This window comes from Tiliqua scincoides, chromosome 2, assembly GCF_035046505.1.
Source record: "Tiliqua scincoides isolate rTilSci1 chromosome 2, rTilSci1.hap2, whole genome shotgun sequence".
NCBI classification, from domain to species: Eukaryota; Metazoa; Chordata; class Lepidosauria; order Squamata; family Scincidae; genus Tiliqua; species Tiliqua scincoides.
In genome coordinates this window covers 242,279,199-242,290,075 of record NC_089822.1, presented here as the reverse complement: position 1 = coordinate 242,290,075, position 10,877 = coordinate 242,279,199, and the positions used below count along the sequence as shown (strand labels likewise).

At 43.4% G+C, this 10,877-nt stretch overlaps 1 protein-coding gene across 1 annotated transcript; it reads left to right on the top strand.

The window, feature by feature from the left end:
- The first annotated feature begins 905 nt into the window (after positions 1–905).
- Positions 906–10,670, top strand: C2H3orf49 (chromosome 2 C3orf49 homolog). Its single transcript, XM_066612521.1, has 5 exons — positions 906–1,218; positions 1,382–1,384; positions 2,696–2,823; positions 8,099–8,203; positions 10,476–10,670. Exons 1-5 carry the CDS (start codon positions 906–908, stop codon positions 10,668–10,670), a joined length of 744 nt encoding a protein of 247 aa, XP_066468618.1.
- Positions 10,671–10,877: the final 207 nt, after the last annotated feature.

Genomic DNA, 10,877 nt, shown 5'->3' with positions numbered 1-10,877 from the left:
GAGCTGGGTTTTTGTGTGCAGGGTTTGTGTTTTGTTTGGATGGGGCGTATTCAAAACCGATCTCCCCTATTAGCTACTCCAGCCACTTTAGTGTCTCTGTCCTCTCAGGATTCTGAGACACTAGACCACCTCATTCTGCTGCATCTCTAGAACAAGCCTGAGGTTGTTTTTTTTGGGGGGTGGGGGGGTGGGTTTGTATCTTGTAGTCAGAGACAGTTTCACTGGAGATACAGGGATTGAACCGAGTTCTCTACCCAGTGCTGGTGCCAGGTTCATGGGGCCTTCCTGCACCTTATATCCCACAAAGCCCTTGGCTTACCTCCTGAATTGTATGCTGCCCCTGCCACTAAGACTAAGGGTTCAGGGTTGACCTGGCCAGGTTGGACTTCAGAAGTGCATGGCTCGTTGGCCAAACCCACTGATCTCTGATGCCACCTGAGACTGGCCCATCCATAAGGCCAACTGAAGTAGTTGCCTCTGGTAGTAGATTAGTTTTTTGGGGGGGGGGGCACCCGTCCCTGTCTGTCTACTTTTCTCCATGGCTTCTTCCTCTCTGTCTCCTCTTCCAATCCAGGGGTTGAAAGGAGAGTGCTGAGCTAGAGCATCAGAGAGTGGGAGGAAGAGAGGCTGGCACCGCACTAGGCAAGGGGGCACATTTGTTAAACTGCCTCTGGAAGACATGTGCCAATCCTGATGCCACTCCTGGTTTTGCCCCTGAATTAAAGCCCTTTTGTTTCTTAGGAGGTGCTAAGACATAATAAAAAATGCGACCCAGTATTCAGAGAGTCAATTTAAAGGAAAATGAATGTACAGTCTTCTTTTTGTTTTTTAAAAATTAGAACCTTATTCACAGACTCATCAGTACTGAGCCATTTCCTTTATTTGCTTTCAGGTGGCAGAGAATCATGTCTACTAATTCAGTGAACCAGAATACCCTGATCCCTCAAAGGCAGTCACCTAAAGTCTCCAAAAACTTTGAGTATGACAGGGGCAAGAAAAAGAACTTTATCAAACAGTTCAGGGCAACAGTGAGGAAAATGTTTCCCTTCTATCAAAAAACAAGCAAAAAGTTCAGCTTGCAAGGCGGCATCCCTCCAAACCCTGCGATATCTAAAGAAAATGCTGCGTCCAGCAAGCACCATCTCCTTCCCAGGACTATTAGGGAATTTTCTTATCCAAAAGTCTTTCCAAAACTGAAAAAGAAGCTTCCTCAGAATGGTAATTGACCTGCTACACCAATAGGTCATTTTACACAAGCTGTTTCCAGGTACATCTTTTAGACACATGCATTCTACATAGGACTGCCTTGGAAAAGGGTTCAAAAGTAGCAGCTGGTGCAGAATGCTGGACTGCAACGAAGATGGAGGCCTGCTTTTCAGAGCATGTTCCTCCAACATCATTCAATTCTTTGTTGCTCCAGGTTTGATTCTGAACCCCATTCAAAGTGCAAGTTATCACTAGATAACTTGCATAATTTACATCAATTTGAAAATGATGGGTTTTTTTTTTTTACTCAGAAGTAAGCCCGCTGAGTACAATAAGACTTAGGGCCCGACCCAATCCAACTTTCCAGTACATCTGTACAGCTGGTCCTCCTTATCCACAGGTCTGGCATGAGTGGATTTGACTCAACGCAGTTGCCCTGTGTCAGGAGGGCCTCAAGAACCTCCCAGATATGAGCCAAAGTGTCTTAGGTTTTGTCCGGGAAGTTTTCTGAGGCTCAGGCAGGCCATGCTCAGGCTTGTTGGGCCTCATAAGGCCTCCCGGAGGTGTCCGGGTCTTCCAGAGGCCTCCTGAGGCCCAGGGAGACGGCACTTGGCCTCTCTGCACCTCAGAACACCTCTCAGAGCAGAATACACTTCTGCTCGTGTCAGGGAGTACTTGGGAGTTTTTTGGGAGTACTTGCTCGTGTTTTGGGAGTACAAAATCCATGAATTGTAATGTCTGCAGAAATTGGTATCCACGGGGGCGGGGGGTGGGATCCCCCACGGATACCGAAGGCCCACTGTATAGGATTGCAGCTTTAAATGCATAAATTGGCCTTTAAACAACTAACTCTTCCCACATGATCCTGACTACCCATGAAGATCCTTCCTTTGGAAAATCTGACCACTCACCTCTTATTGTTTGGTGAGGACAGTCTTATTTAGACATGCTTTCAGAATTGGTTAACTGTCTCCCCCTGTTTTGTTGTGGTTTTCATAAGACTGTCGGTTTTATTTGCAGATCCTTTTACCAGCTTTTTTGGGCTGGAAAAATTCTTAATTATTATATTGTGTAAGTCAGTGATTTTCAACCTTTTTCATCTCATGGTTCACTTTCAAGGTGCTAAAATTGTCAAGGCACACCATCAGTTTTTTGAAAATTGACAAGGCACACCGTGTTGTCGGTGGGTCACACCCCCATTGGTCCTACTAATAACTGACCCTCCCCCAAACTCTCACGGCACACCTGCAGACCATTCATGACACACCAGTGTGCCATGGCACAATGGTTGAAAATCGCTGGTGTAATTGTTTTATGATTTGTTATTGGAGTTCTTTACTTACTCTTACGCATCAAGTTGTAGGCCTAAAAGCAGCCCATCAATTCCCATATAAATAGCAATAGATAACACGTTTGACCTAGTGATCGATGAACTCAGCTATTTGGTCTTCATTCATTCTGTCCTTTCCCCATTCTTCTTTTGAAACAGCAATTCATCTGGATGTGGACATTGTCGAAGAACATGCAGAAAGCGTTAATGGGACAAACACAGTTGTGCAGGCAAGACGAATGACAAGACGCATCTCAGTGGTGTCTTTGCCACCTGGAATCCGAAAGGTAACAGGCAACTCAAGGACAAATATGCTGAATTTCCCGCCCTGTTATATTGCAGCTTTGCAGTCGATTCAATCCTGTGTCTTACCTGTGTGTTAGCTAATGGATCTGTTCCTCTTTATAATGTTGATGACGACGACGACAATGATGAATATTTATATACCGCTTTTCAACAAGAATCTATGTTGCTATCCATTCTCTTCTCGCAAAACCCTGACTTGAATACTGTCGCAGGATGCTTACAAAGCACTACTATATTTACCAAAAATCATTTTTATCATGCAATTAAATGTCAACATTGCTTACAAGTGAGTTAAACTCAACTAACTAAAAACCAAAGCACAGGTGTGAAACAAGCACAATTAAGGCAGATATTCTTTCATCAAAGGCAGATCAATCTGAGAGCTCAAAATTCACAGATTTGCAGAACAATTACTCTAAGGATCCTAAATATCTTCCCAAATCCTAATCCAGCTGCTCCAAACATAACCACACTGTGCAACTTATCTCAAAATCAAAAACAAAAAGCTGTTTTGTTCATGCTGCAGTTGCTGTCATTTCACACAATGACTTTTGCAAAGAGCTGCCTGTTTATGCACCCTAAATTATCCATCTCTTGTTTATTAACTCTTTATTATTAACTCTTTTGTAGCTGAAAAGCAATGTAGAAGCACTATAAATAAATACAAACCAATACAGAGTTGGGGCTGAACTCGAGGCTCCATTCAAGTTGAATGACTGGAACTCCCAACATCATTTCTTTCTTGCAAGAGGGGAGGCTATTTGGATTAGAGCTGTGGAATGGGGGGGGGGATCCATCCCATATGTGACTAAAGGGTTTGGAATCCAGAAGGACAATATTTTTCATCCTGTGGGTCAGACCTTAATAGCGTCATGAAGCCTCATGGGGGGGGGGGGTTTGCAACAACCTTTCTAAGCTTGAGCAAGAGAAGTCTTGGATCCTATCCAATAATGGTACTGCCTTATCAAAATTGAGTTTTTGATAATAACCCTGAACAGCCTATTCTCACTTTCTTGCTCTGCACGTCTTAAAGCGGGCTCTGCTCACAGGGTTGTTGTGAAGACAAAAGAGGTAGGGGAAATGAGGTCCCAAGAGGGGGCAGGATTGGTGGTGGGTCCCTATTCTCATGATTGATTGTGGTTGTGGCATGAAAAGGGTGAAGACCACTGTAGAAGGATAAACAGAAAACCCACCCTGTGCTCTGTGTGTGTGTGTGTGTGTGAGAGAGAGAGAGAGAGAGAGAGAGAGAAGTGGGTTGGACTCAAGTACGCTTAAAGCAACAGTGCGCAGGGAGGTTACATGGGTATGGGGCTCACTCTTTTAGAACCCCTGCTTTAATTCCAAATGAGGCAGCCATATAGATACAACATACATGATTGTCTCATAGGCTTTCATTTGGCCCTGAATCAAACTGTTTGTATTTTTAAGTGTTGTTTTTGAGTGGCAACCAATCCCAAAGATTTTCTAGCATTGCTACTTGAGATCCTCTTTACTGGAGAAGGTAGGCATCAAAACTAGGAGCTGATCATAAAAAGCAAGGACTTACATTTTCTCCATCATTTCACAATGGAAAACCTGGGCACTCTTGCCTACTGAGAACGTCCCTGTCCTTACCATGCTGAGACCAGGTCCAGCCCAGCCTTGAAGAGGGAGGATGCACTTTGCATCAGTTGCAGATAGTGGAGAGTGAGGGGTGGTGGATTTGGGGTGCCCTTCACCCCAAGTCTGCTGCTGCCTCTCTCCATCCCTCCACCAATGCAGGCTTCGTTTATTCTCTCCCTTCTTGCTAAAAGCAAGTGGAAATTGGATCATCTACTTCCTTAACCTGCTCTGTTGCAGTTTTCCTAAGCCAGGCAGTGTGGGACTTCCAGCTTTATGTATAAGAACTGCATAAACCCAAACCACATGAACAAAGTTGCTCCTTCATTCACATGGTCCCTTTAAATAAAACTGGAAGTCTTGTACTTTGTGGTTTGCACAAAGGGACCTTTCTTTAGTGCACCTCAGCATAGGTGGCAGCAGTAGACCTGGGGCCATGTAGCTTCATGTGGCATCCCCAGTTGTCCAGTCCCTGCCTGAGTCATCACGTGTTGCCCTTCTCCATCTCACCACATTTCAGCAATTTATTTATTTATTTATACAGGTATTTATATACCGCCTTTCTTTGGTCATCAGATTTCTCCTCAGACTTTAATCCAAGGCGGTTTACATAGGCAGGCTGTTCTAAACCCCATAGGGATTTTTACAATTGAATAGTTCTAGTCTTTCATAGAACTCCTCGTTCCAGCTGGATTCCTTCCAGGTCTGGTCTCTCTCTGCCCCTTCGCCTCCCACGCTCCACTTGACGGCAACTCCTCTCTGCCACTGAGGGTCAGCTCATCAGTATATCAGCGTGTCGTCAGTTCTCAGGTACTTCCAGTTGTTTCGAACTGGCAGCCTCAGATCTTCAGACATACAAAGCAGCAGCTCTACCAACTGAGCCAGACCTCCTGCCCTGTAAGACCTCCTTACATAATGAAATGTAAGGCTATTTCATTAATAAAATATTTAGGCGGCAATCCCAAAACACACCAACTAGAAAATAAATCTCCCATCGAGCTCAATGAGATTTACTTTGAATAAACATGCTTAGGGAATGCTGTGCTAATCTCGGAATGGATCTGCTTGTACGTATTATTGAACAGTTACTACTCAAACAAATCCAGCAGCATTTACTCTGAATAGGCAATTATATTGAGGGAACAGTAGGGAAGCTTCTGCACTGCACATCTGTGTGCTTTTTTTTTTTTTAAGTGAACCCATTACAGAGCTAGGAGAGAAGGCTGAACTACGACAAAGTCTAGTGTATGTTGGTGGACACACTAACCATCTGTTTAAAAGGCATCACCCAGCTTTTGCCAAAAGATAAAGAGATCAAATAAAGGCAGTGTTTTACCAAGGAAAAAATAAGGCATGTCCCTGACAAATAGTGGCAGTGGGAGGTCATGGGCTTGTATAGGCATTTGTCTCTTTGTCAAGGTCCATGCCACTTTCTGACATGGCGTGCAGGTGCTTGCTGGTAAAAGAACATCCCTTCCTCTGCTCTCACACACTGACAGTAGTATATCTGCACATTCATTTGGTTTGCAGCCATTTGCCACAACTCTCCATAGTGCAAATTTTGCAAAGATAAGTGCAGTTTGCATTAGGAATGTGTTTGAAAGTTAGTAAGTAAGTAAGTAAGTAAGTACAGGTCCAACCTTGTTATATATGGATTTTTTTTATACACAGATTTGACTCAACAGGAATGCCCACTGCAGATGAGACGAAAGGTGCTGATCCCTGGAGAAGGGGAAAAATGCACCCTTTTAAAATCAGTTTTAAAAACTGCTTTTCTTACTGTTACAGAGACAGTCATTCAAGTGACAGATATAACCTAATTATGCACAGATTTTTCTGTTTAAAAAACACACAGCGTCCTTTAAATTAAAGGAAAACAGTCATTTAACAATAGCCTGGTTAATGAGAGGGCAGCCAGCTGACAGCCCATCAATCATTCACTCTCCAGGCAGCTTCAGCTTCAGCCATTGACCCCTCCCCTCCCTTCCCCCTGAGTACCTGAAAGATTATCACTTTGCTCTGGGAGAAGGGAGGGGTTGCTGGCTTTCTAAGTACCTGGAGAAAGACTGATTGATGGATTTTCTTAATGACTCTACCTTACATCACAAAGGTCAACATGGCTGCTTTTAAATCGCCCAGCAAAGGGACATTGTTTTTTTAAATGGATTTGCTTTAATGCCTTTTTTGCCATCCACATGAGTTACTGAGGCTCAATCTGTATTGTACATTTTTTTAATTGCACACACTAAGTTTTAGGGAATTCAGGGCTTGTACAATTGGTGTGTGCGATTTTTCAACCAAGCTGTTAAAACTGGGATGTCCAAAATCCATTTACTGTGCATAGAAGTGGACAATAGCTGGTTTTGAACTGGAGTTTCTGTGTTAATATCTGCATATACCCCTCCTTTTGTCATCTGGCTGCATGAACATTGTTCCTAGAGTGCTTAATCTAATCTGTGTTCTGCCACTGTTGTGCTAAAGACAGAGGCATAAAGGTTAATGCAATGCAGATGTCTTGTGGATTAGGAAGCATTCTCTCACCAATTATACAGCTACTTGACCTGTGGGAGAAAAGGTTAATAAACCAGGCAGACCCTGTGGATTAGGAAAAAAGGTTGTAGGACTACATTGTCTATTGAGGCTGTGCAAAATCAAATTTAAAGGGAAGTTCAATTTTTCTCTAAACCAAACATTGCTTTTCCTAATGGACTAACACAAGCACCTACAAATTTTGTTAGCAACCTTAAAATTAGACATTTGTAAGCCATTCTGGAGGACTCCTGTTTGCCAGTTTCATTTCCTTGTCTCCAGGAGCTAATCCCATGCAAAAGCTACCTGACAGTTCAGTCCACACTGAGCTGTTGCAGCCCTCTGCTGGTCAGACTCAAAACTAATTTTGTGCCTAAATGTGGTAAAAGATGCACAGCACAGAGGGCAGATGCACCTAAAGTTCTGGCCAGTACCTAAATAACCATGACATGCTCTCATATATCCTTTTGCATGTACAGTGCCCTGAGCGTTTAACACCAAATTGCCTTGCTGATCAACCCAGCATCCCACCACAAACAGTAGCCCACTAGACATCTTGGGGTACTTGCTAGCAGGGCTCTGCAATGCTGGCTATCCCCTGCATTTCCAGCATCCAGCTGTCAGAGGTAAACTGCATGTAGTTTTCATTTTCAATAGGCCCTCTTAATCTCTCCTAATATAATTACAACACAATTCTATATTGTGTAATTCTCATTGTGTACAATGCGGCTTACTCCCAGGAAACTGTATATAGGATGACAGATTTAGTTCCTCTTTTTTGTACTACCTCTCATTTTATAATAATCTTTTTGACGTGGGGACATCAGAAGTTGTATATAATTTTATTAAATGAGGACAACTAGATACAGCAGTCAAGTGAAATATACAAGGGAATGATGATGTTCAGGCGGTATATGGGACATATTTTTTTAACAGCACTTTACTGATTGGAGCTCCATAAATGTTGTGTCATTCTCATTTTGTGATGTGTGAGGAAGGAAAACTTCTGTGTGTGTGATGGGAATTGTCTTGTTTACATGCACCCAGCACACGTCATTTATAGAAAAGAATGAAAACTATGCAGGGACCTGGATTTGACTGAAATGTTTCCTTGTTGTGTGTCCACAGACTCCATATTCAGCAAAAAAGAAAAACTTCGAAGTGTTCAAGAAGAAAAGTATGCCCCCAATGTGGTACCATTCAGACATGACAATAGGAAAGCTTCAAATGCAAGTAATTACATCATGAAATACAGCCCTTTGTCAGCTCATAGAAACTCTTCTTTAAGCATCTATGTTCTACTCAGTTGTCACCTCCTCCCAGGTCCTAAACACATTACTTAGAAGCAGGTCCTGCTGAATTTAGTGGAGTTTTCAGGGGTATAAAAGTCATTTCATATAACAGGCCAAACAGCGTTGATGGCTGCTGCTAAGGGCTGGAAGTAACGTCATTAAGCAGGAAGTGATATCATTAAGCAGACGATGCCCAGAAATAAGCACTTTTTTCTCACCTAAAAACTCATTTGCAGAGCAACATTTGATTCTTAAGGGGGAAAAAAAAACTTACAGAACTATACTGAACCAGAATATGGTGTAGTTGTGTAAATACAACTAACACTTCTGTGGCACTCTTTTGAGATGAAGACATTTATTGTGATTTTGGATTTTGTGCATCCATGCCTTAATTTTGGTAAGCTACTCTGAGAGGTTTTTAACCTGAAGTATGGAACAGAGATAAAATAAATTCAATAAATACATACCCTTTTATAAATCACCCTGAGACTTAATCTGATGCAACCTTAGCATGTTGTAATAAACGGTGTATTTTTAGTACAATAAGGATTTGAATTGTTAAAAGCCACAAAGCACCATGAAAGCTGCAGTAATCACAGATAAAAATGCAGTTGTGCTAATCCATTAACTAATTACTACCACAAACAACCCCATGGGGCAGTGGTTCTCAAACTCTCTGGGCCAAGTGGAGTGCAATCGCTCTGTATCTACTTTCACTGCTGCAGGGCTCCCAAGGGCTTACATGTACCCAAGCCCCTGCAACCCCCCTGAGCAGCGTGATCCTAGGGATCATGCCGCTGCCTCCTCCCTGCCTCCAGGCTGCCCCCGCCCCTTAAGGGGGCAGGGGCCAGGGCCCACAGGCTGGGGCATCGCGACACCCGTTTGAAAAGCCCTGCCATGGGGGTATTAAGAACTTGTTTTAACCACAAGTATGTTCCACTACATGCACAGTATCAGAGCACAGCAGAGACTGACTTTCCAATCCTATTCATCTGTTACATTATGGGATGCATGTTGCAGGGGTGTAACACTTTCCAGCTGTCGCAATTGTGGCATGCCAGAAAGTGCAGCCTAGTCATCCTTAGAAGCAGTCAGGGCCAGGTCTGCCCACTGCCACGGGTAAGACTCCGTAGGAGGTAGGAGGGTGGTGGTGAGGGGCAGAACAGGGAGGCGATGGGAGTGGATCAAGCTCAGGAAGGGGGATAAATGGGGCAAATTTGGCAGCAATGGTGTTCACCAAATCCTAGCTTCTTTCATGGGCCTGATCCCCATTCACAGATCTACTTGGACATGAACCAGCTACATAGATGACACAGGTCCAAGAAGATCCACTAGGCCTTCAGGGGCCTTCTCTGGGGTAAGGAAACAAATGTTTCTTTGGCCCAAGGAGGCCTCTTGAGTCCAAAATTGCCTTGAGGGATACAGTGGACATCTATTAGCATATTTGTGTTTCACATTTGTAAAAAATAAAAAGGTGTGTGTTGTATCTAGTGGGGTGGTGGTGGTGAAGCAGGAGGCTTTAGAAAGGGGATTTAAATTCCCTTTACCCTCCGTAAGCCTCCTGCCCCACACGGGTCTCAGACCTGCACCAGCAATTCATCAGCACATTGGATCCACCCCTTCTAACAGCCTTCCTACTAGTTCCATCAGTGTTGGCTGCTGTAAAGCAACCATAAAGCTAGTTCTTACAGTAGTAAGAAGTTCTGCCAGTGGGGCAACCCTAGGATTGGGCTGAAAATCTCTTAACTGACTAAGGGCCAAATCCTAACCAACTTTCCAGCCCAGGTGTAGCTGTGCCAATGGGGTTTGCATTGCATCCTATGATGGCAGGGTAGTTATGAAGGCCTCCACAAGGCAAGGGAACATTTGATCCCTTGCCTCGGGGTTGCATTGGAGCTGCACCGGAGCTGGAAAGTTGGATAGGATTGGGCCCTAAGGGTGCAATCCTAACCCCTTATGTCAGTGTTTTCCAGCACTGACATAAGGGCAAAGAAGCTCTGAGGTAAGGGAACAAACATTCCCTTACTTTGAGGAGGCCTCCATGAGTGACACCCAAATGCAGGATACAGCACATGTCCCATTGGCACCGCTATGCCAGTGCTGGAAAGTAATGACATAAGGGGTTAGGACTGCACCCTAAAACCACTTATTTTTCTGTCTAAGAAATTTTCTTTTCTCCCTTTATACACTTTTCAATTCTTGTTTCTCACTAGGTGGATAATCTCTTGGATAATATCAGTGAAAAGTCCATACAATTATTGGCTCTCAGAAGTGCAGAGCTACAACAGTGTGAGTCTTTGGGAGACAAGATACTTCAGTCCTCTAAGCAGTTTCAAAGGGTTTCCTTAAGGACTACAAAGAAGCATAAACTGAAAAATATGTGCTTCCCGTGCAGTTGTTGTTGCTAACACCTTTCTGAGATGGTAAACGCAGATTAAGATTTCATGTTATTATAAAAGTCAGAAAGATCTGTATATTGAAACTACAGCTGGCATGGTTTAGCAGTTTCACAATAGAGTATTTCAGATTTCAATGATGCAATGCGATGTGATACAAAGCAATGAGATAGGAAGACAAGCACGTTCCCTTTCTTATCGGTAGCACTTTATATGGTA

Bases quoted from the DNA above. Each gene is read 5' to 3' on its own strand.
- C2H3orf49 (XM_066612521.1), top strand. From the start codon at position 906: ATGTCTACTAATTCAGTGAACCAGAATACCCTGATCCCTCAAAGGCAG. The intron at 2,824-8,098 runs GTAACAGGCAAC...GTGTGTCCACAG, and splicing joins TGCCACCTGGAATCCGAAAG to ACTCCATATTCAGCAAAAAA. The intron at 8,204-10,475 runs GTAATTACATCA...GTTTCTCACTAG, and splicing joins TAGGAAAGCTTCAAATGCAA to GTGGATAATCTCTTGGATAA.